Genomic DNA, 26,377 nt, shown 5'->3' on the forward strand with positions numbered 1-26,377 from the left:
GTTTTTGTCCTTATCTCAAGGAAAAATTATTTAAAAGCATCATTTGGGGAACAATTTACTGCAGTGCATTTGACTTTTCATGGTGAGGCTAATCAGGTTCTACCAAGCAGCATTTTCTCTGGACCCAGGATAATTCTCTTTGGGAATGTTCAAGAACGGTTTCTCAAAGTACACCAAGAAAACCAGAGCCCAAAGTGTAAGTGCTGGGCTAGGCAAGCATTTCCGTTAGGGCCTACTCACAGTGGACCGACCCTTCCCATCTCAGGCCATGTCCTGATGTCAAGGCTGCGGGAGAGTTCTGATGCTGTGTGGTTTCTAGGTGAGATTGGATGTGGGGGTGTGGGGTAGACATTTGAGGCTTAACATGGAGAAGTTAAGGAAATACCAAGTTTGGGAAGATGCTGTCAATGATTTTTAATAGCGACAGAGTAGAATAGCAAGAGCCTGCGGTGACTCTTGTGGAGGGAGTGGCTCTGGAGGCTGGCTGGGTGTAGGTAGAAGCCTATGAGGGCTAAACAGCGGGTTGCTGAGAAATCCCCCGGGGAGTTCAGGGGTTTGCAATTAGCCCTGAATGCACAGGATGGTCATCTGCACCTTCAAATTTCAACCTCATATGTTTGGTATTGACTTTTCTATAAATCACAGAATTCTGTGCTCAGGTTTTTTCTTTCCCTCCTTTGTGGATTACTTTATATTTCAAGTTCCTTGTCATTGGATGCTAAATCTAAAGAGGCCTTTCCAAAGACAAATCTGCCCCATCTGACCATTCGAGATAGGCAAGTAGGGTCTGCCAGAACAGCACCCCAACTCCAGAGCTGTCTTTTGACCCTCTCCCCTTCTGTGTCTCTCATTAGGTAAATCCACCATATCATGTGCCATTGGTTGAGCTGGTCCCACACCCGGAGACGGCCCCTGCGACAGTGGACAGAACCTACGCCCTGATGCGGAAGATTGGGCAGTCCCCAGTCAGAGTCATGAAGGAGATTGATGGCTTTGCCCTGAATCGCCTCCAGTACGCCGTCATCAGTGAGGCCTGGCGGCTCGTGGAGGTGTGTGGGCTGCTTCCAGCCTCTGGCAGCTGGAGGGGAAGGTGGCAGCAGTGTCCTGGGGCCGCGTGGAGGCGGGGGGGTAGTGGATGGGAATGTCAGCGCTCCGTCCTGCTTGCTCTGTTCTGGGGACCGGGGGCAAGCTCTTCTCTCAGGTTCAGTCAACGGGCAAGGAAAATGAAACGTAAGGTAGCAATTCATTGTATGTTTCAGAGATTCCTCTGTTACAGTAAGTTATTTGATACTCACACCTGATGATAGACTTCTCTGTTTCCTGCCCTTTCATACCATTACCACATAATTATCTCTGTGTGACACATTGCGTTTTCTCACAGTGTCAGGTTTTCCCCCCAGTTTTATAATTTTTCAAGAGGAGGAAAAACTATATTTTGTATCCTCTAAAGAGACCCAGTTTATTTCAAGAGCTTGAGGAGGAAACAATGGGTAAGCCTTAAACTTGTTAGCAATATGCTCATCTTACATATAAATACATTATACACATACACACACACACACACACACACACACACACACTTAGCCTTGTCCTTTCATTAAAAGATTTTATACGTGACTTTAAAGATCACCTTGTTGCATACATTTATATGAAGGACCTAGTGCCGGGCAGGATAGACAATCCAAGTGGCCCCAGGATTTCAGTGAATATCCAGGGGTCTCGGGCTCAGACCATCTGGTTTCTGTTCACTTGCTTGCTGATGGTTCCCCAGCTTCTGCATGGGTAAACAACACTGTCTGCCCACTCTCCTGTTGCAGAGACATGGTAGCATGAGTGAGGGTCTGTCCAGGTACAAGAGGCAGAGGGGAATGGAGCTCAGGCTGAATTGTCTGCTCCTGGAATAGGACCACTCCTTGGCTAAACTCCTGTGGGAGTCTGCCAATCCCAGCCTGAGACAGGAACTAGGAGGCCGGCCTGTGGGCATTGTGTTTTAGCTTCCCAGTGCATGATGTATGTGTTGTTCTCACGTCGTGGTTCTGGTGTTCTGTCCCATCCCTGTTAGACTCATCATCTGACCCAACTGCTGTATGCATTTATCACATAAAGCTACAATTCTGTGTCTTCACTGTTTAAATCCACTTAATGCTCCTATATCGTCAAGCTGGGATTTCCACTGTTAAGTTTGTAGTTTTAATTTTCTCAAATTGTGGGGTGTTTTTGAGTATCAGTCAGTAGTAGAATATTTTAAAGACACACAGAACTGAAAGCACCCCCGTGGAACTGTATTTAAAATATTTCCACTTGTCTAGAATAGGGGAGCACTTAAACAGACCACAAGAAAAGCTCAATATGACAGTAAAACACTGTGAGGGGTTTTAAGGCAGTTTTTACTTTTGTTTGTGAGGTATCTTAGTGCCCCAAAGAGATAAAAGCCCTGAGGTAAATCTTGCTTTCTCCAATCAGAATGATGTGAGCCAACTCAAGGGAAAAACTTGGAGGTTCTGGTATAATGGAATTAGGTGGGAGTTCTACACAAAGAGTTCTCTCTGTGTTGACCACAAAGTGGAACCAGCTGCAATGTGGAAGCTCCAGGTTTGGAAGAGCGGTGGAGGATTCCAATGTCCCCCTTTACTGGTTGGACGTGGAGGGAGGGTTGGAAGGGTTATTGAATTTGGCCGCTCTGGGTGTTCTCATTGCCTCATTTTGTCCGCCCTCCTTTTGATTGTCCTGTGTCCAGGGGCTGATGGTGGACTGAGTATATTCATGTTACTGGCAGGCAGGAGTGTTCTCAGGGATGACATACCTAAGAATCCCGCATGTGTCTCTACATTGGCTGCTGTGGGACTCATGTGCCTGGAGTCCCTGTAAGGTACCGAGTGCTAAAATCCAGCAGGATAATCCAGTTTGTGACAAATTGAGAAGAGGCTACAGAAATGAGAAGATAAAGTGTGGATAGAACCTCAAGAATTTTCTTTGGTGAATGGGTAGAAGATAACTCACTTTTAAAAATAAAGATGATCTACAGACAGAATTTAGGCAGGTGTAGAAACCGCAGGCCCCTCTCTGCAGGGTGTTGTGAGGTGGGAATAGAGGGCAGGCATCCCTGAGCTCCGCTGAGACCTAAGTGCCAGGTGGAGTATTTCAGCTGTGGGGCAGGGGCTCACAGAGGGACTGCGCGGAGGGGGTAGTGTCACCAGTGTGGCGCCCCCGGGGCTGTTAGCCTTGCTGCTCGGAGACGCCTGCTCGTTGGCCAACCAGACATGGGAGGGCTACTAGCACACCGGCCGTGCGCCTGCTCCCAAAGTCGTTGCTTCTGAGGGCAGAGAAGCTGCAGGCGTGGGCTCTGAACATCCACACAGCGGGCCCTGCTTTCCTTAGGTTCGGGGGCTAGCAGAGCCAGAGAGAACTCTTCCCCGGCTGCCCTAAGTAGTCATAGGTTCCTCCCTCTGAGTTCTCAACACCGCAGCCCAGCAGACACACAAAAGGCACGTTTTTCTTCCTCCACCCACCTCCCATCACCCTCCCCTTGGGAATAGTGGATCGGTATTTCTGCCCATTAGGTGGGTTGGTTTAAGAAGGCTTGACTTTATCACATGAATTTCTTGAAGGAAAACCTGTGCCGCCTGTGGTCTGTTTCCACTTAAGACATGAAAGTCAGGCAAGGTGAGAAAACCTCTCGCAAGCCCCACCTTGCTCTGTGCAAATCTGCATGCATGTGCTGAGCCCCAGTCAGGGCTGGGGTTAAACGACACCCTTTTGACTCACGATTTCAGAGCCAGTTGAACTTGAATTTAGATTTTAGGGTGTTCCAGGTTTACCTCAAAACATTTAAGGGCAACTTTAAAAAGGAGCTGAATTGGGGAGGTTTTACATTAAAAATTGAAGATTTTTATACTTCTTAAGTTCAAAAGATCCAAAGATCTTTCGGAGTTTATCTTTCCAAGACATTCTCCTTCTGGGGTGGGTTTCACGTGTGGGCCAAAGCACTAAGGCTCAGTCTTGACATAGAGAACACAAGGAGCTGAGATGAGCAGTGTTGCCCTACTCAAGGACTCACTATGGGAGCTTCAGTCTCACTCCTTTCTTGATGCACAGAGCAAGTTGAAATCTGGCAGAACCTTTTCTCTTTGACCCAAACTAGGGCTGATGTGCTTTCAGGTATGAAAGCTACAAGCTGACTTGGTTGCAGAGCACTGAGACACCTTGTGCAGCATATGGGCCTGCATGCCGCTGTCTGGGCTTCTCGGGTGTGTGTCGGGGCGGACTGAGGAATACTGTCCCATGTTGTCTGTGTGTAAACCGCTCTGCACAAATCACGTCCAAGCGTGAATCTCCAGGGATCCTACCCACGAGTTTGGGTATGACCTGCAGTGGGTCAGCAGGGGGCTGGCCAGAACGATGGCTTGCGTTTCCGCTCAGCCATGGCAGTGTCTTAACTCGGTGGTCAGGGGAGCAGAAGGGTGCTGTTTGGCCACTTGCTAATTTTATTGGATCTGGTAGGTTAGATCGATTGATTTCCCCATGTTGACGCAGCCTCGCATACCTGGAATAAATACCACTGGGAGTGTAATTCTTTCTAGACCTTGCTGGAGTCAGTTTGCTTATGTTTTGTCGAGAATTTTTTCTAAGTTCCCCGAAGAAATATTGGTTTGTAGTTTTGTGGGTTTTTTTTTAATGTCTTTATTTGATTTTGATATCAAGGTAACACTGCATTAGCCAACAGGGTTGCATAATATGCATAATATGAATTGGGAAGTTTTCCCTCTTTATTTTCTGGAAGAGATTATAAAGTTTTTGTTAATTCTTCTTTAAATGTTTGAAAGAATTCTCCAGTGAAACCACCTGGGCCTGGGAGGGCACTTTTCCAAGATATTTTTAATGACAGGTTCAGCTTCTTTTGTGGTTATTAAGAACCATTCAGGTTGTCTGTTTCATCTTGGTTGAGTTTTGGTGGCTTGTGGTTTTTAAGAAATTGTTCCATTTCTTCTGAGTTGTTGAATTCATGAGCTTAAAGTTGTTTGCGGTACTCTCAAATCCTCTTAGTGTCTTTAGGGTCTGTAGTGATATCCCTGGTTTCATTCCTGATGTGGGGGATTTGTGTCTGCTCTCTTTTTATTCTTGTCAGTCTTGCTAGAGCTTATCAATTTAATGACTGTTTTTGAAGAAGCAACTTTTTGTTTCATTGATTTTCTTTATGGTGTTCCTGTTTTGAGTTTCATTCACCAACTCTGGAGGGTGTATTTTAATACTTGTAGTCAAGCATGGGTGAGAAATTCTAAGAAGGGTAGAGCAGGGAAAGGTAAGGGAGGCTCCTGTGCAGACCTGCCCATTCGAGAGAGAGAGAGGTGAGCTGCAGACATCATTTCCTGGTCAGCAAGAGAAAGTGCTGGGAATAAGACACACCTTGTCTTCGTGGCAGCCTAGACCGTGACACAGTCTTGCCATCAACTGTGATTTTTGTCTGGCCCCACACAGCTGTGTAAGCTCGGCAAAGACAAGGGCTGTCTGGGAGCAAGATGGGCAGCCAGGCATCTGATGGGACAGGGTTGCTGGGTTCTGTTGCATTGTCTCACCGGTGCTCACCCCATATGTTCCCTTCCAGTTTGGCTTCAGAATTGGGATGGAGCAGCCCTTTGTAGGCTTGGAAGTGCCAGATGGACAAGTCCGGCTACAGTCTAGTAGCCCAAGATTAGGTCACTAGGGGACAAGATCCTGTTGGCCAGGAATGTGATTTTAAATCAATATTCTTAAGTTAATGATCACAGTAAAGGAAGTTGTGTTGTGACCATAAACCCTCACCCAGACAACAGCTGAGCTTGTACTGCCCATAAATTCTTGCCCCTTCCAAGTAGGGTAGGTGGAGGTGAGCTGGAGTGAATCATGAAGCCATCAGCAGATTCTCAGCCTGTTGGAATGTGTTGATAATGAACTTTGGAAATTGCTTATCTCAGGTTTTATTCACCCTTCTGAGCAATATAATTGCGAGGCTAGATTTCTTTTCTTCCCGCCCTGAGCTGCAGAAATTCAGTTCTCGGTTTCTTGTCAGGCAGGTGTAGTTTATGGGATGTGGATCTAATTCCTTTTATGAAGAATCGTTTCAGTTAATAAAGTGTATCTCAGAGATCATGTAGTAAAATTAACTGAGGAAACTTTTTATGATAAACTCATTCAGGGGTTTCTGTTGAATATAATTATGAGACTATAACAGAGGAATTAGGAGTCTTAGCACAGGGAACCCCTGAGGATTGTCTACTCATCAGTAACTTCAGTTTGTGTAGAATTTAGAAGTTTACAAAGCACTTTCCTTTAAATTTTTCATGATTTACAGTTATTTGCAGTTCATCCCATCTTAAAACCATGAGAGGTACATTGTTATTTTTGCCCTTACAGATTAAGACACTGGCTCAAGAGGGTGAGTGGTTGGGGTGCCTGGGTGGCTCAGTCGTTAAGCGTCTGCCTTCGGCTCAGGTCATCATGATCCCAGGGTCCTGGGATCGAGTCCCGCATCAGGCTCCCTGCTCAGCGGGAAGCCTGCTTCTCCCTCTCCCACTCCCCCTGCTTGTGTTCCTGCTTTTGCTATCTCTCTCTCTCTGTCAAATAAATAAATAAAATCTTAAAAAAAAAAAGAGGGTGAGTGAGTGATCCACATTCTGCAGTCTCGTAGGGGTCCACACCTGCGCCACCTCTGCCCTTCAGTGTCTGCACCTGTAAATGGAGGCGCCAGTGGATCTGGTTCTCCTCGGGAGGTGATGAGGATTGGATGGGGTCATGCATGTAAAGGGCTTAGAGCATGCCTGGCATAAAGTAATGGTTTGGTAAGTGTTACGGATGTGGTCCTGGTAATGATGCCCATGTTTTCTGAGTCCCTGAATCCCGTGTAATTTTTTGTTCGCAAGAGCTGCCACGAGTGTGTTAGTTCTGAGCTGAAATGTGGGGGATTTCATCCTGGCTACGAATGTGAGGCTCCTGGAAGGCAGCAGGGGCCTCACCTGGGAGCTCATTAGAAATGCAGCACCTGAGGGCCCACCCCCAGACCTGCAGAACCAGACTCTGCGTTTTAATAAGCTCTGCAGGACATTCCTGTGCTCCTTGAAGCTGGAGGAGCCCTGGCTCTCTCCCCCGTGAGACCCTGATCTCAAAGTCTTGATGTGTTGTATTTCATCTGTTTTAAGGTATAACTTTTTTTTTTTTTTAACATTTTAACATCTTAGTTTTATGGGCAGCATTTTATTCCTTAATAGAACATTAAAGACTAATTTAACTTTCAGTTGATCCAGTCTTAGTTTCAGTGAGATAGAGTATATTCTCTGTCCTTTTTGTCTCTTCTCCTTCCATGTTCTTCTGTCTCTCTATGTCCCATTATTTCCAACTCTCTCTACCTGACTCAGGCTCATGATAGATAAACATGCAATTCTAACCAGCTTCTGCTTAGTGGAGAGACTGTTACCTGGTCACTTTCTAAGCCATGATTTCCAGTCCTAGTCTTGTGACATTGAATACCTCTAGTTATCCCAGAAGTTTTTTGAAAATCAACTTTAAAAAAGGATTTAATTCACTTCAGTTAAAACACAAACACATTAGAACAAAAGAATGCTAGGTTGTAACTGCCCAGGAGATGTCAGTCATTATTCCAAATCAAAGCTGGCCTTCCCCCGAGTCCCACGGAACTGGTTTGGGGATGGATGCCCACATGGCGTCTTCCTTGTCATGCTGGTCACACACTTTGCATCAGCCACCCTTATCTAGCCTTTTGGTTTCCGGAATAAGGATGCAAATCATGGCCAGGTTTTCCTCTTATTAGTCACGGGCCTGTGTGAACAGAAGTGGGTCCCTCCAGGGGTGACCGTCAGAAACGAGCAGGCTCCTTGCACTTGCAAATCCTGTGTACCTGTGCAGCGTGTGCTTGGTCTTGTATTGTCAGCCAGATGAATGAGAGGCCTGCTTCATCATGAATTGCCACACTTAAATTAGAATGTACAGTAAGCTCTTTTATAGAATGGGACATGACACAAAAGGGAACCGATAGGGGTGAACATATTTCAAGGGCAAAGATGACGAAATTGTAAGCTTACTACTGTAACTCGAACATTTCTCTCACATGTGCTGTGATCATGTGGAGATGGGGGGTCATTTGATTTCTTCTCTCCTTTTATAAGCCAGTATTAGTGTAGGTCTGGTTCTCCAAGGTCACGTTAATCATCAGGAAGTTTACTTCCCACATATTCATCATTCTGAGAAGGAAGCCATACCGGACAGTAAGCTGCCTCTGTGGCCCGTAGTTTTCTGACAGCCTGGGGAGACCCAGCATTTCACTGGCCGCTCTTTTCCGTAAAATGTCCCCCTGTGTAAGTACCCTGTGACGAAGGAAGTATGTTTCCTACCAATCACTCCGCCTTCTGTCTGGAAGAGAAGCAGTACAAGACAGGGCTGTGAGGCTGGAAAGAAGAAAACAGAGCCGAGTCAGGCTGAGTCACTCGTTTCACTGGCTTTGGGAAGGCAGCAGTAGTCTTGTGGCTCGAGAGGCTCGACCAGAGGAAGCATGTTCCAAGCGGTCGCTCACAGGCACTTGGAAGGCAGGGTTACATTAGAAGCTTTTCTTAGGAGGGAAGGTGTTGGAAACACTGTGGACTGTTCCAGGCTATGGCTAACCTGGAATGTGTCCAGTAGGAAAAAGCTGAGGCTTGATTCAGCAAAATATTACGGTCCAGACATTGGCAACATCTGTCTGTGTACTTGGCAAGAAGAGTCATGTAGGAGGGTGGGTCATGTAAAGGGAGGTTAAAGGCGCCAAGACAGACCCAAGCTCCTGCCCTCCACACCATACCCTCACCTCTAGGATTTTCTACATTTTATGTGTTTTAAAATTTAAACTAGTTTTTTTTTTTTTTTTAATTAAAGAGATAATGTATGAAGTGTCTGACTGAACCTCCTTGTGGTTGAAAAGAACCTGCCTGCAGCAGCCCTACTCCCTGGACTCCTGGATCTGGGAATTTCTTTACTTTGCTCTGAGCCTCACATCCTTCCAGAGTGATGCCATCTCTCTCTGCCTGTTTTTTTCTTTTTTTTTTTAATATTGTATTTATTTATTTGACAGACAGAGAGAGAGCACACAAGCAGGGGGCAGGGGTAGAGGGAGAGGGAGAAGCAGGCTTTCCGCTGAGCAGGGAGCCCACTGCGGGGCTCAATCCCAGGACCCTGGGATCATGACCTGAGCTGAAGGCAGACGCTTAACGACTGAGCCACCAGGTGCCCCAGTTCTCTGTGCCTGTTTACTTCCTGGCCTGGGCCTCGCTTCAGGGCCCATCACAGAGGAAGGCATGTTTCCTCTTACTTCCTGCCCTGTGCTCTCCTGTGCCCTTGCTTGCCTTGTGCTGCCTTTCCTTCTTTTGTGTCATCTGCTCAGCTTCAGGTGCTGCGTGCATGGAATCCTGCAGCCTCCCATCTCCAGTGTGCCCTATTCTGCTCTGCATTTCTTTTTTCTTTCTCACCAAGGCAAAATTCACCCAGCAAAATTCTTTCTTAAGACATTTTTCTGCCATTTCTGCATCATTTATTCTACCTCCTGAAAATATAGCCCAGACATCGATCGGTATTGATGAAGGGGACCTGTCTCCCACTCCTCCAGCACCTGAAGCACGCTCACCTTTCCACCTTATTGATATGCCCTGGGCCCATTGTCCTGTGCCACCTGGCCTCTGTCTTTCTTGCCTTCCAAAGCCTGGGGTCAGCTGTCTGACCAGCAAGTTCATCACCTGAGAATATTAAAGAGTTCTCTTGGCTTTAATTCTTCTAGCTCTTTTACCCTGTGAAGTTTTCCCAAAGGCTGTCCTGAATCTGTCACAACAGTCATTTTTCTTGTCGCCATCCTGTTTGTCAGTGCAGGGCCTTTGGAGCAGATGTGTCCCCTCCTTCACCAGGACCACCTTCCAAGTTAGTTGAGACCTTTCACATTGGCTTTAAGTTCAGATAGCTTCCTGTCCATGGCCTTCTGTTCAGAGATACCAAGAGAAGGCCATGCTTCTCATCTGTATGGCAGCCCTGAAAGAACACTGAGCATCTTGGCATTTTAAGAAGCCCCAGAAAGATATCAGAACCCAGAGCCATGGCTCAGCAAGTGTTTAGTGTCCAAGACTGACCCCGGGAGAGGAGGAAGTTAAGTAGAGGCCATTTGAAGGCGGTGTATCGGAAGGACTCAATCCAGATACCACTCAAAGTGTGTGACGATGTGGTGACAGGCCGCTGGGACGTGGGACTGTGGAGGCAGGTGGCTTTGGGCAGAAACAGGGCCCAGCATGATTGTACAGCTCCTCCTGCCTCACGCTGGAGCTGAGGTCCGCGTGCCCCCTGTGCACAGAGCTGGGTCTGGCCCCGCGTTCCCGAGCTTCTGTCTGACTTGATGAGCAACCAGACTCGGCTGCAGCACACCCTGCACAAGTTTCTCTCCAGAGCAGTCCAGGGAAGAGGTAAGCCGCTGAGGAAGCTGGGATTCGCTCTCCTCTGAAAGCTGTATTTGCTAGGCTGGGAATCGTCAGTTAATTAGAGTTCCTTCTAGTCCTGATGGTCTGTAAGTAGACCATTTTTATGAGAGGATTTACTGTTTTATGGGAGGTTACTTTCTGAGTAGCCACATTGGTAAGCAACAAAACCCTATTGAAAGGAGAGCTCCTGCTGATTTATTCTTTTGGAGACACCTCCAGACCTATTAACAGACAAACATAATGAAAACATCAGCCACATACTCAATTTTGTAAAAACCAGCTTGGCATGCCTGGATTTCCTTAATGGTGTTTAAAGTAAAAACTTCAATGCTAGTATTCTAACAGCCCTTAAACAAAACGAAATGAAAATGCTCTTAGGCTAACTCCTGACTCCCTGTCATCACCGACAGGCCATCAGTCAGTATAAATGATGGATTTCAGCTCCTCCAGGGTGAGTTGGAACGTTAACAGGCAGCAGGCAATGGGCCTCTGAAACAGAGGAGAGAAGAAGGGAAGGGGTCCCCAAGAGGAAGGGCAGAGAAGGGAGGCTGCAGGTGAAACTGTGCGGCCTTGTCGCCTGGCCTCCTTTGCCTTCCGTGAGGCAGGCAGAAGCGGGCCAGCAGGCCGGCCCGTGACCTGGGGACACAGGGACAGGAAGCCCTGCTGGAATTACGAAGGAGGAGCAGGTAGAGATGGGGCCGTGTTGTGCTTCTGGTTTTGGAGGGAGTGCTTATACTCCTTGGTGCAAACCTCTTTGTGAAAACTTTGTCCCCAGAGGACCCCTGGTGCCCTTGCTGACCACAGTACACTTAGATTTGCATGGAAGGGTGGATTCCTTCTGCTGTGTTTGTTTTCAGGTCAAGACTTTTCCTTTCCTTTCAGACTCTATGATACCATTGTTTTTGTCCCTGAAAGCATTGTTGTACGCACGGCACAGTAAGAAAAAACACACCAGCGAATTATTACTGCCTGGGGCCTAAAGAGCTCTGGAGCATCCCTTGTAGTGGGACAAAGTCTTTCCTCTCTTTCCCTTTCCTGTTTTTGATTTGTTTCCATTTAAACAGTTTAATTTGAAGAATATTCAAAGGGAAAAAAGACCACCTATGTTTCCCCCACCCTAAAGTAGTCAACTGCTTTTATTTTACTATGTTCCTGTCTTGTCTCTGTTAAGAATACTTTCCTTGAGGGGCGCTTGGGTGTCTCAGTCAGATGAGCGTCCGACACTTGATTTCAGTTCAGGTCATGATCTCGGGATCCTGGAATCGAGTTCCACGTTCAGCATGGAGTCTGCTTGGGACTCTCTCTCCCTCTCCCCCCACTCGTGCGTGCACGTGCCTGCTCTCTCTCAAATAAATAAATCTTTTACGAAAAAGGAATACTTTACTCAAGTTTCCATTTTTAATGGCTTAACGATATTTCTTTTAGTTGATCTTTTTAAAAAAATCTGATCTCTCCTCTATTGTAAACGTTTTAAGGTAGTTCCAAGTTTTCTGACACTATAATGCCTCTGTGAGTGTCCTTGCTGGTAGAGTCTCTTCTTCTGGGGACATTTCATAGAATAACTGCTGGGATCTCCCTGTCAGAGAGGAGCAATGTCTTTGCCACCTGCCAGATGTAGTGAAGACACCGTCAGAGGTTTTGACCCACGTCTCTTGCTGTCAGTGGTGCTTGTGGGCTCACCTCCCACCACCTCCCTGGTACAGTCCACCTTGTGTCCTTCTCCTCTCCTTCCCCCTGGGTGCCCCCTCAGCAGGCTCTGGACAATGGGTGTTTTATGAATCAGTGTTCTGTTGCATCAGCCAAATGTGGTGTTCAATCAGCTCTTCCACAAGTTAGCAAAATTTGCTTGAGTCATTCTGCAGGAATGTTTATGCCTCGCTTCCAAGAAAACTTGTAGGTTTTGGCAAGAAGCCGAGCAGCTCACAAACCTGACCACAGCCTTTGAGTAATAGCGGGGCCACACTTAGCAGTCTTTTCTTTTTTTCTTATTAAAATCTTGCATTTGCTTCACCTTCTCCCTGGAAGGTAGCTTGGGTGGGGGTGGTTGGAGCAGGTCTTTTTCCCTCTTGCTCTGGAGCTAGTTTCATGTTGCATGGAGGAGAGTAATGCTTGTCAAAGAGTATAGAAAACACAACTATATAATATATAAAATGGAGGGAACTAACTCATGGTTCTAGTTTGTTTCTCATGAGAAACGCTGTGAACCATCATGATAGTTCTTAATTTATACTTCAAAGACTGTAATTATACTACTTTCTCTACCATTCACCAGGACTCCAGAATTGGATGTTTCTAAAAAAGAGTCCTGAACCCCTTGCTCATACTTGAGTTATTTCTACCTCAGTGATTAATGTCGTGTAGCTTATCCCTGAAACATCTTTGCGGTGGTGGGGGTGGGGGATGACACTCACTGAAGTTTAACTTTGTTCCATCCTCGCTCTAATTAGAGATTGAGGTGGGCTCTCTTTCTGTAAGCCCTGCTCCTTGGTCTCACCGGAGCAATACCAAAGCAAGACCAGTGGACCCTTCATGCCCTTGTTTGTTGCATTTCATTATTTGACATTTTTGAAGATGAAACTGTTTCTGGCTCCCATTTCTCAGTTGAGACAGTGTATTTACACCCAAACAGCTCTGGCTGGGGAGGGGCAGAAGGACTTGTACGTGACCTAGTGCAGATTCCTGGGTAGCAAGCCCGCATTCCTGGTGGTGATGTGTAAGCCAAGTTGGAGCAGTATTTGCACAAGAAAAACCTGAAAATTCAGGATCAAATGTGGTGAAAAATAGAGCAAAACAAAATAGAAGAAGATCAAAAGCTGGGGATTAGTAAAAAATAAGTGGACAAGGAGGATGGCGTGAAGAAAAATGGCATGAAGAAAGTAAATGAAAATGAGGGCATACAAAAAAAAATACACGAATCAGAAAATTGAAAATGAGAATGGGATGATCAGAGAGAAGGAAGAATAATTTTGTGTAGCTGGTAATCAGTAGGGGAAATAGTCCCAGGAGATTCATTCATCAATACTACATCCCTAAATTTGACAGGCATCCCCCTTCTTCCGTGTCCCAAACACCAGATCCATCTTTTGCCTATTGTTGGCCATTTGATGTGTCTTCTCTCCTTCTCTCCCACAAATAAAGGGCTAGATCCAAGATACCTGAAGGGGAGGACCATGCTCTGAACTTCTATCCACTGTGAGGGTCATGTTGGCTGGGCCAGAGTGCCCAGATATTCAGTGAAACAAAGCCTAGATGTTGCTGTAAAGATATTTGATAAATGTGATTAGTTTAACATCTATAATCAGTTGACTTTAAGTATAGGAGATTATTCTCAATCCCTAGGCAGGCTTCATCCAATCAGTTGAAAGGCCTTAAGAGCAGAATGGAGGTTCCCACCATCAGTTCCTGCTCCAGATTTCAGACTTGTCAATGCCCTCCATCACATAGGCCCATCTCTTGAAGTAAATCTCTTTATGTGTATATAACCTACTAGTTGTCTCTCTCTGGTAGGACCCTGCCTGATGCATCCCCAAACGTTTAATTATACTTAAAGTTTCTATCACAGGAGTTTGAGTACTTTATTAACGGTCTTGCATTTTGTCCTTATTCACAGAGGGCAATCCTGCCCCCCCCCCCCCCCCCAGAATGGGCATTCCTTCCCAGCGGGCAAGGTACAGAGTGTGTGTGCCGGCCTGAGTGTGTCCTGGTTGCTTGTGGGAAGTCTTCGGGTTTAGCGAAGGGAAGTAGGGCAAAGAAGGTTTCAATAAAGGGGATTCCTTACCACTCTGGCCGGCCTCTCCTTGCTGAGTGATTTTTCAGGACATGACGCAAACCAGGTTTTAAACTAATGGTGATCTAGTGTTCACTGCTCTGTATGAGTTTTTGGAATCTTTTTAACCACTTGGGGCTTTTCTTTATACATGTGACTTGAGATTTTTACCACAAAATGGAGGAAGTACTGATAGCTTTACTGACAAATGTTAATTGAACCACAGACACACTGGAGTGGGTAGGGTTTCAGTCTTCAAACAAGCATGCAGTGTAGGATCTGTTTCCAAGGAATCGATGATCAGATCAGTGTGTTCAATTCAAGTGCCTGTTTCTGCCTTTTAGGCCACTGTGATTATCAATTGTGATTAATATTGATAATATTAGCATCAGGGCCACAGATGTCACTGAGGATTTGGGTGGAGTGGAGCTTAACAGCAGAATGAAGCAGCTGAACTGCAGAGTATCCTAAACGCGAACCTTTGCTTCAGTAGGGGTAAGCTCAAAACCCGGATTGGCAAGCATCTCAGCTTCATTACTACTTAAGACCATTTCTTTTCCCTGCATGTACTTCTGGGTAAAAACTCAAGCTTAGAGAATCTACTTCAGAAAATCCAAATGGGGCAGAAAGGAGTTAGGAAGAAAAGATTAAAACTTTTCTCTCTTCTCACTTGTTCAGCTAATGAATAGTAACTGATAAAACATAGATGGTCATTTTGGAGAAATTTGGGAATTGGAGGAAAGTGTGGCTCCTCCCCCAAGTAGGTGGAGAATCCTTCTAAGGCTTTGTTTAGTTGGGGTCACTCCTAGCTCACATACTTACAGATCAAACATTACTGCTCTTGGGTGGCTCACTTTTTGGGGTATTTTGAAGTCCTGCGAAGTCAGCTCTAAACATATTAAACACAATTACAGAAGAGAGCTGAGGCAAATAGCATCACACATGTAGGATGCCTTCCATATTTGCATCCTTTACAGTTTGAGCACCCTATGGAAATTTCAGGCTGTTTGGGGTGTTGACCTGGAACCTGAGGGAGGGCCAGGGCGAGGGCTGGTCTGCAGAGCCCCTGCCGGGCTGCCTTTCCCCGGCATTCCAGAGCTCACAGGGTTCAGGAATGCCACAGTAAATGCCTTTAGGCAGCCTGGGGAGAGGACCAGAAGCCACCCTTCCAGCCCTAAGAGCTTGGTGAGGAGGGAGAGGAAGGCAGGAATGCCTTCAACAATCGGTTTCTTGGGGCACTTGGGTGGCTCAGTCGTTGGGCGTCTGCCTTTGGCTCAGTCATGATCCCGGGGTCCTGGGATCGAGTCCCACATCGGGCTCCCTGCTCGGCGGGGGGCCTGCTTCTCCCTCTCCCACTCCCCCTGCTTGTGTTCCCTCTCTCGCTGTGTCTCTCTCTGTCAAATAAATAAATAAAAATCTTTAGAAAGCAAAACAAAAAACAGTTGGTTTCTTGATAGTTCTGGACATTACCGTGGATACCATTGCCTCCTCCTCGCTGCACCCTCGCCGCTTAAAAGTTTTGCTGTCGGGCGCCTGGGTGGCTCAGATGGTTGAGCGTCTGCCTTCGGCTCAGGTCATGATCTCAGGGTCCTGGGATCGAGTCCCGCATCGGGTTCCCTGCTCAGTGCAGAGCCTGCTTCTCCCTCTCCCTCTGCCACTCCCTCTGCTTGTGCTCTTCTGTCTATCTCTCTGTCAAATAAATAAATAAAATCTTTAAAAAAAAAAAAAGTTTTGCTGTCAGAAGTGAGGGGAGGTGAAACCCGTTGGCATTTGAGTCAATTGAGTAAATTAATTTGCTCTCCTTAGCAGTCCAGATGAACTTACGGTAGGATGATTTAGTAGAAATAGGAAACCCAGGGAGACATTGTGACAGGCTGGCTGACTAACCACACTTGGCAAGTGTTGGAGAGGTTGGGGAGTGATGGGCGCTCATGTACACTGCTGGGGGCAGTGTGCGTCGGTGCAACCACTCTGGAAGGCACTGAGCATTATCCAGTACCATTGAAGCTGGGTGTGCCCTAGGACAGCAGTTATCCTCCTGGACATGTGTCCCGCAGCCTGGAACAAGAACGTTCCCAAATATTCATGAACAGTAGGGTGGATAGGTAAACTGACTTTACACATCAACAAGGGTGGACAGACCACAGCTACACACAACACAGGTGAATCTTAAAAGCATAGTTGAGTGAAAGAAGCAAGTCACAAAAGAATGCACGGGGTGAGTCCATTTTGAAGAAGACGAAAATAGGCAAAAAGCAAACTGTGGTTTAGGAATATAAACATAGATGGCAAGTCTTAAAAGTAGAAACATGGTTCTTAACAAAAGTCTGGATGTTTGCCTCTGGGAAGGAGGGAGGAGGATACAGTTGGGAAGACGGGCTCAGTGGTGTTGGGTGGGGGTGGGGCACACTTTGTAATTATTCTCTAAACCACTTATGTGTAGTTTGTGCACATCTTTGTTTATCTCTCACACACACAGAGACGGATGGAAGGTAGTTCTCTCAGACTTTCTCAATCATGCCTCCATGGTACATGCCATGCCCTTCGTGGGTGGCTCTGCCTTCTTGGCTCTTTGGCCCCACGCTGACCTCCCCTGGCCGCCTGGAGGGCAAACCGGCTCTCCCCGTAGGCTGTGGGGCCTGGGAAAGCCCTCTGATGAAAGCTTTCCTCAGCCACATGGACACCCTCTCAAATAGGACGACAGCCCTTTCGAGGAAAGGGAGAGGATTTGCTCTGTAACCCAGAGCAAATGAGGCAGAGTGTGTGTGGGGGGGTCATCTGTCTGAATCTGTTCATGGGAGCTGGGTGGACGTGCCCCCGGGGGTAGGGGCAGACCTGAGATTTCCACGGCAGAGCATTTTATCCTCTGCCCCGGGGCTCCAGTAACTGGAGGCCACCGCGGCTGCCGACCGAAGAGGTGTCCGCCAGAGTAGCCTCGCTTGGTGTGGCCTCTTTCAGAAGGCAGACTTGGCCTAGCTGTCAGGCAGAAGCATCTCTCTCCTCACCGTGCTTTGTTTGTGAAAGAAATCGCTCAGGAAATACGAACTGGAGACTTAACAGTAATTCTCGCAGTGTGACCAGTGCAGACTTAGGGGAAAATCTCATGGCTTCCCCACGTCTGCCTTCCTGACAGCTGAAATGGCCAACGTGAAAATGGCCTCAGATCGAGAGGGACTGGCAGTGGAGTACCGGATCACGCAGATTTGTGCTAATGCGTCCCTCCCTGCTCGTTCCCAAGCAGTGTGAGATCGAGGCCGTCTGAAGAACAGGCCGAGTAACCCAGAGGGCCAATTTGCCACCTACCCTGAACACACAACAACTTGCCTCTTGCCTTGCCATTCACATTTACAGAACATTCCAGGGCCCCACCTTGCCAACAACACACAGTTCTAAGCTGCATTTCATCAAAGAATGTCATTTTTATAAACTCATTAAGAGCTGGACAAGGCCGGGCTTGCAGGCGGGCGAAGCCTGGAGAATGACTCTTTAGTTCTTTTGATGACTCTAGTCTTAGTGTCCAGATCTCGGGCACATATGTAGAACGTCCTTCTTACCCTTTTCCACCAGTACCCTGCTCTTCCTTCTTCCCCTTCCCTTCATCCTCTCCCCCTTCTCCAAAGCTGTGAGTGATACACAGCTGTACAGGAGGGGAGACAGTGGAGGTGGGCACAGCAAGGCAGCAGCTTGATTACAGCCATAGAAAAAGTGAGTTGGTGTTTGACCATTTCACAAAATACCCTCTTTTCAGGATCTGTCTGTATGTTACAGTTTTGTCATGCAAAGTCTGATGAAAATCCTATTAGAGCGCTTTGGAGAGTATTTTGGGATCGTACTCTAAAGAAGTTAGGTTGAAAGTGAAGGCAAGAAAATTGTCTTTCCAGAGGACTCATCTGTGCACTGCCCCATTTTCTCCATTCAGGAAGGAATAGTTTCTCCGAGTGACCTTGACCTTGTCATGTCAGATGGCCTGGGCATGCGGTATGCGTTCATCGGACCCCTAGAAACTATGCATCTCAATGCAGAAGGTATGCTTTGCTTCCATAGGGGCGAAGATGGCAATTCTGTGCTATTTCGTGGTCTTATAGGTTTTGTCAACAGTACAGTTTGGCCTTTTTTTTTTTTTTTAAACAACTGAATAGGAACAGTATCATATGAAGGAGACAGTGCCAGCCCTGGGAACTCACAGATAGGGCCATGTCCTGAGATGTCCGTGCACACGGAATCCAGGAACCTCAGGGCTCTGTGCGGCAGAGAGCACTCAGACAGGAATGAAAAGACAGATGAGGGTGTTGTCATGGAGACTTTGCCACATGGCATCCAGCCTGATGGAAGACAAAGTTGTGTTTTCCTGAGAAAGATGATGCCATTGTTTACAGAGGTAAGACAGATAAGGGAAGTGACCACCTCTGCTGTACATATCTTCTGCCTAGATAGGAGCAGTTTCTCCGTGTGACTGGCCTAGGTTAGGGCATGGGCAGCAGTGCAGGGCAGGCGGGTCATTTACCCCAGAAGCCAACTTCACAGGGCCTGGGGAGGTAGGTCGAGGCCCACGATCTAGTGACTCTAACAGAAAGACAAGTTGAGAAGGCTGAGAAAACCTGCGAGAATGGAAGTGTCAGCCGCATTTTAAGCGATTCAAAAACAAGACAGCATTTAGTGTAGGTTTTACTACACTAAACTGAAACAAAATAAATTTTAAAAGGTATGAATGAAAATCTAGGAAACTGTCACCTAAATGTCATGACTACTTGCTATGTCTTAGTGTTTAAATTATAAGTAACTTTTATTACCTTTTTGCTTTTCTGTGTTGTCATAGTTTTCTACAATAATTGCCATATTATTTTAATAATTATGTTATTAATGTGTAAAACATACGTGGAAAGAGAAAAGGAATATTGTATTTAGCTCCATGGTCCACATTTAAGCAAAATGTTAAGAAACTGGAGCTTATCCAGGAGAAGGTGACCAGAGAAGAGCGTGTGTGAGCACGTGCACGTGCGTCTGTCTGTACGTGTCTTATGTCGGGGTGGAACCAGATTGAAAGAGTGGACGTGGCAGGCAGACAGGCTTGGGCTCAGCACGTGGCAGGAAGTTTCTAGTAACTGAAGCTGACATTGAGGGAGAGGGCCATGCTATGAGTGGGTGAATGGGGCAGTTGGGGGCCGGTTGCCCACCTGTCAGGATGTTTCGATATTGGGCAGAGACACCTGTAATGAAGTGGGAAGTTGGGATAAGTGACCTGTGGGAGTCTGTTTGACTTAGATTTTATAATTCCACCATGTTTTGGTAATAGTTCAATTTTTGCCACCGTAGTTAGTGAAATATAGTTTCCAATGAATAAGTCAAGGCAGTTTTACCAGTCATAGTCTTGTAGGGACACATATATGTGGTGGCTTGAGTGGACTGGTCTTGTGTGTCATGCAAATGTCGTTCAGTAACTGACTTGACTCTTCCTTACAACTGAGCATGATCGAGAGGTACTGGAGGAACAGGGGACTCTCTCCTAGCACAAGCATATTACTTTTGTGGTGGGATAACAGTCAAACACGGGAAGATAATGTAAAGAAAGAGGCCCTCCTAAAAGTGAAACAAGAGTTTTGAAGTATCATAAAATAAAGTCTTGGAGAATTTCAAATGCTTTTTCAGCCAGAACCTTAAAAGTGGCAAACATATTTAAACATTTGAATGTATATAGACAGTTTGGTAACCACCACGTTTTTCTCTTTTTAAAATTTTTTTTCTTCAGAAAAGTAAGATCGTTCAGGTATCACGAGACATCAGTAGGGAGACACCTGAGAGCAGCTTTGACTCTCAAACAAATAGAAACAGAAGCCAATGAAACCAGAAACTCAAGAACCAAATAGTGTGGCAGACAGGAAGGAGGCCTATAACAATTTTTCAGACAAAGCAGATATGATAAGAAAACCCTAATTGGCTTAATATGATAATGGTGGACGGATGTAGTTTTCAACTTCAGAGCATTCCAAAGACCAGAGTTAGACTGTTATAAGATCTGGCTTGGAACCAATGGAAATGTTCATTATTCCTCACAGTGTCATCCAGAATATATCAAGATTGGGGGGGAGAGGGAGAGTTCTTTTTTTCTGATGTTGTTTTCATAAAGCCAGCATCTCAGGTTAAGGCTAGTTATTAGTCTTAAAGCTACAGTTTATCTAGAAGTGGTAAAAATATTTTAGCATCTGTTTTTAATCTAATAAAATGGCACCTGAAAAGCTGGAGGCCAGCATGCCGACTTTGCCTTTTGGCTGCTTTTTAAAGGCAACCCCCATGAAGGACAGGCTCTAGAATGGGGGATCTGGTCAGTAGAGCCAGTCAGCCTGGGTGCTTCCCTGCCTTCCAAGCTAACTAGCTTTGTGCAAGTGGGTTCCCCCACCTGTAAAATGGGGATGGCCACAGTGCCCACCTCACAAGGGTGGTGTGAGAATGAAGCCAGATGGAAATGCTTGGCTGGATGGCTGACACAGATGAAGTCCCTTAATCGGTGTTATATTCATACAGAGTTCGGTCTTGTTTTTTATTCACTACTCTTACAGTTTTTTCTTTTAACTTTCCCAAAAAGAAATACAGAATGAATACACAGTAGGACATTTTTGCAATAGAATGGTGAAATCTCCAGACTTTAACCGTTTGGTTTGTTTCTTTGCTAAGCTCTTAGACCATTAGTTCAGCAAACAGAACTGCTCCGTGTTATACCTGGCAGCATTCTGGGCGCCTCCTGGGTTTACTTCTACCTGGCAAATGACTGTCTCGAATCGGCAGCCTCTGGAAATCCCCTCCAGTGGAAGCGAATGTTTACCATCCTGCCTCTTAAAATTTCCTCCTGTGTGTAGATGCTTTCTCTCTCTCTCTCTCTTTTTTTTCTAACTAATCGATATGCCTACGTGGTGGGTTTGACTGTTATTTTCAGTGAAACAGGTGAGCTGCTAGCACTGGGACTTTCAGGAGTTAAGGGGTCCCGGGGAGGTTTCTGTCTCCACCCACCTCGCCTCCCTGACCTCAGGTGAGGTCTCACTCGCTCAGGTGGGAATTAGATTATGTTGCTCTGTGCTTTGGGGCCTGTTTGATCTTCCTTAATAAGTTCTGTGAAACTCTGTCTCTTGAAAGCAGGTGAATTCACGTAGGTGTGGGTTTATACGCTACGAGAAAACCAGACTCCTCTGGTGTGGGTAGCAGTCTTGGCTCTCCAAGAAACTGAACTTCCAGAGCCTGTCACGGTGGCCACTTCCATGGTCCAGTGGGGCTGCGTGCCTGCTCCGTAAACGCAAACCAAGGAAGGCTCTCTGCCTATCCGCTCACCATGGTTGTGCTGAAGAGTCAAGAAAGCACACTGTCTTGCCTCTGGGGGCTCACAACTAAAGAATTCCGAGTTAGAAAGCAGCAAGATAAGCTAAGTCTAATCTCATGAGAATCAGTTCCTCCTCCATTTTTTCTTATTCCATATAAGCATCTCTTAAGAAATCAGGTTCAAAGTCTTCTAAAAAGCTAAGCTCTAGAGAGTTTGGGGAAGTATATTGTTGTACGGGGAAACAAGGGACAAGGAAGTGTAGAAGAAAAAATCTAGGGGAAGGCCAAATTTCATAGTAATATAAAGGAAGGACACATTAGCAGCCAGATAAAAGGTGAAGTGGTTTTTTTTCTCCTTGACACTTCCGGTGAAATTGGTATTGTGGAATGATTGCCACTCAATTCTCCGTTCATAGTGTACAGAAGCCAAAATTATTGTTGGAGATGAAGTAAAATCCTCCTTTTAGTACTTCTCTAATGGAAGAAGAAATGTTACAAGTAACAGTGACAGTGATAAATGTCCCGGAACATTGTAAATAGTAAGGCACAGTGTAGATCTTGACTATAAGTCACCATGAACTTGTATTTTGGGCAAGTAGGAGAGCCCTCCTAAGGGTGTCCGGCTTCTCTACAGATGAACTGGGAGGGTCTGCACACACCTGCTCTCTTGGTTCTTTGGCTGCACCACAAACAACGAGGCTGTTTATCCCAAGAGCCTGAGTGCATGTGATAGAAAGTGTTTTTATATTAGTAAGAGTGAAACTATAATTCATTTCCTGAGCAAGATGGGAGAAGTTATGAAATGTATTTTAGGCTTTTTACCATATTGTATTCCATTTTGAAGGAATAAATGCTCTTTAAAACTACAAATTTTATAAAAGGCAGTAGGGAAAAAAGTTCTCGAAAGCCCTTGGGAGATAAAAATGGACTTCACAGGGACAGTGAAAGGTGACCACTCATTCAGAAGATGTAAAGTAATCCAGAAGTGACATGTGGTACAGGAATTGAATCCTGTGGTTTCTTGCCGCGCATGTAGCAGCAGGTGGAGTTGGTTCCTGCCAGGGCATCTGTGGAGCCAAGGAGCTTCTGTTTTCAGTGCAAGAGAGGAATCTGCAGCTACCCTGAGTCTTCCCTGTTTTCTTCTCATGTGATAGCTTTACAGCTTACGCGATTCTTGTGTCTCTGCTCCCCCAAAAGGAATAAACTGTATTTGTGTCTAGATTTTATTACCTTTAGTTCGAATAAACAAATGGATAGACCGATGTAAATATTTAATTTCCAAAAGGAAGTAAATGTACAGCTTGTTTTCTGGGTTCCAGAAATGTGAAGCCATTCAGGATAACTGGCCAGGGCTGGAACAGTTAGGGAGCCTTCCCAAATTCTGAATTGTGAAGTTACGCTTACGTTAAATGAAACCGAGCTCCTTATTTATTTATTTATTTAATTTTTGAAACTCCTTATTTTATTTTTTATTTTTTCTTAAATTTTTTTTAAAGATTTTATTTGTTTATTTGACAGAGAGAGAGACACAGTGAGAGAGGGACCACAAGTAGGGGGAGTGGGAGAGGGAGAAGCAGGCTTCCTGCCGGGGCTTGATTCCAGGACCCTGGGATCATGACCTGAGCTGAAGGCAGACGCTTAATGACTGAGCCACCCAGGCGCCCCAAAACTCCTTATTTTAAAAAGAGAGTATCCACCACTTCATTGTAGGTGCTAACATCAGAAGGGTTGGTATGTTTGAAATGTTTACCCTTCAAAACGGTTTCTCTTCTAAGAGGGAATTGGATTTGATTTTAGCACACTGAAAGAGAAAGAAAACTATCTGAGCCAAATAAAATTGACACCGAGTGATTTTAGGCTTTCACATCAATGTAGGTCCACCAAAACTAAACCCCAAAGAAGCTGTTTTTTGGTTTTTTGCTTTTTTAAAAAGAATATCCAGTGGTGGTCATTTTTATTTTAAGTTAATCGTACACAGTTTCGTGGGGTAGGTGAGAGCCAAGCTCTGGGATCTCTGCAATTTCTACAATTTCATTTGTTCCCTTGTTATCTTTTTAGCCTAACTGACTAACCGCTGAGTCTTTCTGGCTTTGAAAAGTGTTGGAAATGGGCCAAAGGCAGAACTGCTTGCAGCTCAGCCCGTCCCCAGCGGGGCCCAGGACTTGGAGACGCCTCCTCCACGTACCTGGGCCCGGCTTCTGAGCTGACTCATGTCCAAGTGCATGCCTGCACCGGCCCGGCCTCGGCTGCCTCCTGAGGCAGGGGCGGGGGAGGAGCGCGAGAGGAGCTCCGCTGTCTTCAGGGCAGAGCGGGTCAGGGCAGGCCTGGCCACTCGGGAGGCGGTGCAGCCTGACTGGTGTTTCCTCTGGGCATGTCTGTGATTCTAACAGAAAATAGGAGCTTCAGCCTCATGCAGACCACAATGGCTTCTCCCTCCCTTCCCCTTCCAGGCTAAGCCTCCTTTTCAGGTGTTTCTCCGTCGGACCGCGAGGGCCCTATCTCAGGACCCGAGACACTGGCTTCCCAGAGGCCCTGAAGCCGCAGAAGCACTGCAGAGTGGTGCACAGACGACCCGGGGCGTGGGTGACGGGGCTCCCGTCCGCTGGCCAAAGCTGAGGTCCACACGTGGGGCCTGCCTCTGCGAGAAATACGGCCTGTGTTAAGGAACCTGCTGCCTGGTAGACACCTAATAAAGTGGTAACTAGAACTCATGGAGTAAGAGTGAAATGGGAGACAGATTTGATGGAGCTTTGACATCTTTGGTTCTTAGAAAATGCATTCAAGCCATTGACACAAGTAACCTTGTAGACACATTGTTGAAGGAGACATTTTTGATGAAAACGGGACTTCATGTGATATTCGTCCAATCGGTGCAGGAACACAGGCCCACCTGAGAGTCCATGAGATGCACTGACAGAGGCCCCAGGGTCCCATCGTTTTTTTAGGATTTTAGGATCTGATGGAAAGCTTGAGTAGTGACGTTGGTGAGGATGCTCATTCCCCAGTGCCGGCTGACCGAGGTGGCCATCCCCCCTGCACCTTTTCTTCATCTGCAGGAGGAAAGGAATGTAGTAATCTGACCTAGGGTGAGACCCTCTGAACAGATTTCTTAGTTTGGAGTCACATAGTGTTGTTGCTGATATTGTGGATTCTTGTTTTCATATGATTTCAGGTATGTTAAGCTACTGTGACAAATACAGTGAAGGCATGCAACGTGTCCTAAAGACTTTTGGACCCATTCCAGACTTTTCCGGGGCCACAGTTGAAAAAGTTAATCAGGTACGTAGACTCCTTGTAGAGAATTGTGCTGGCCGAGCCACGGGTGAGGTTTTATTTGTAGCCAGAGTCTTTGCCTTTGATTTTGGTGGTTCCTCATTCCTAACTTTGCCTGTCCACAGTCCTGTCATGGTCATAGGTGACCAATGAATGGGTAGCTCATCTTGATTGTCTTAGAGGAGCTGTAGGCCTCTATGGATTTGGAAAGTTTTAGTTACTTGAGGGTTTCCTAAGCTTTTGTCTTCGAAAGCAAATTCACAGTTTGCATAAATAGGAACAGTTACTCTCCTGGTAAATGAGTTCCTCTTCGTGCTCTGGTTTTTTTCTTTCATTTCCTTTTCTTTTCATTTCATTTCGTTTCCTATTCCCAGGCCATGTGTGTGAAAGTTCCCGATGATCCAGAGCACTTAGCTGCCAGAAGGCAGTGGAGGGACGAGTGTCTTCTGAGACTTGCCAAGTTGAAAAGGCAGATGCAGTCCCAGTAGCTACTGTCCTTCTTCAGTGGGAGTCCTTGTTGGCGGAATTACAAGCACTTAATCCAGCCTCTGAAAGAGTGGGAAGCCAGGTTGCCTTCCCAAAGATTCGGAACGAGACCTCCTCCCTCTGGCAGGCCACAGCCGTGGGGCTGTGGGGTCTTCTGATCATGCCCTGGCCTTGGGTGTCACAGCTGCCCTGGGTTCCCAGGGCTGTCGACTCCCTGCCACCTGGGCAAACAAGAGAGCAAATCGTCTGAAGATTTTTACCTTCTATTTTCAGTGTGATTCTGTGCGGCTACGTTTTGTAGCCAATGATTGTGGTTTCATATTTGTTTTAATCTGTAGCAAAGTAGTTTTGTGATTATTTTCCAATCCGCTTCTGAGTACCCTGTGGCCCTGCATTGATGAGGCACCTACCTTCATTTTGTTAATGCCTCTTCGGAATAAAAATTTTTGATTGCATAAAGATGTCCTTTTTCTTCTGGTCTGTCTGAGAAAGACAGTGGGTTTTTTTTGTTTTTTTTGTTTTTTTTTACTGTTTTATTTATTTATTTGACAGAGAGATAGGGAGAGCATTCACAGAGCAGGGGGAGTGGGAGAGGGAGAAGCAGGCTTCCTGCTGAGCAGGGAGCCCGATGCGGGGCTCGATCCCAGATCCCAGGATCATGACCTGAGCCAAAGGCTCAGCTTAACGACTCAGCTTAATGACTGAGCCACCCAGGTGCCCCGAGAAAGACAGTGTTTGATTCTGATGATTGACATATTTCAGAGTGGCCATGATGAGTGAATAAGCAAAAACTTTCTTCTGGGTCCTTTGTCATCCATTCAGTAAAAATCCACCAATTTGGGCTAGTGTTTCCCAAAGTGGATTCCACAGTGAGTACCCTGGGGCCCTATGGCCAGATGTGTTTGGGAAACTCCTCCCACCGCCCCACTCTTGGGCACTCACGTGTCTACAGGAAATTAAAGGCTCCGAAATTCTACAGTAAATATACCTGTTTAACCCAACACCCCATTATCTTCTTTGACATGGAGTCTTGTCCTAGTATTAGTTCCCCAAATACTCTAGCAAATAA

The 26,377-nt window shown here is 46.1% G+C and overlaps 1 protein-coding gene across 1 annotated transcript in view; it reads left to right on the top strand.

The window, feature by feature from the left end:
• The window catches only part of CRYL1 (crystallin lambda 1), a 137,170-nt gene extending 111,413 nt beyond the window's left edge, over window positions 1-25,757 (top strand). The window contains exons 5-8 of the mRNA XM_021678218.1: window positions 855-1,049; window positions 18,164-18,269; window positions 24,722-24,828; window positions 25,197-25,757. Of these exons, the coding sequence (XP_021533893.1) occupies window positions 855-1,049; window positions 18,164-18,269; window positions 24,722-24,828; window positions 25,197-25,310 (522 nt within the window). The 3' untranslated portion in view covers window positions 25,311-25,757. The remainder of the gene's footprint in view (window positions 1-854; window positions 1,050-18,163; window positions 18,270-24,721; window positions 24,829-25,196) is intronic.
• Window positions 25,758-26,377: the final 620 nt, after the last annotated feature.

This window comes from Neomonachus schauinslandi, chromosome 3, assembly GCF_002201575.2.
Source record: "Neomonachus schauinslandi chromosome 3, ASM220157v2, whole genome shotgun sequence".
NCBI lineage: Eukaryota > Metazoa > Chordata > Mammalia > Carnivora > Phocidae > Neomonachus > Neomonachus schauinslandi.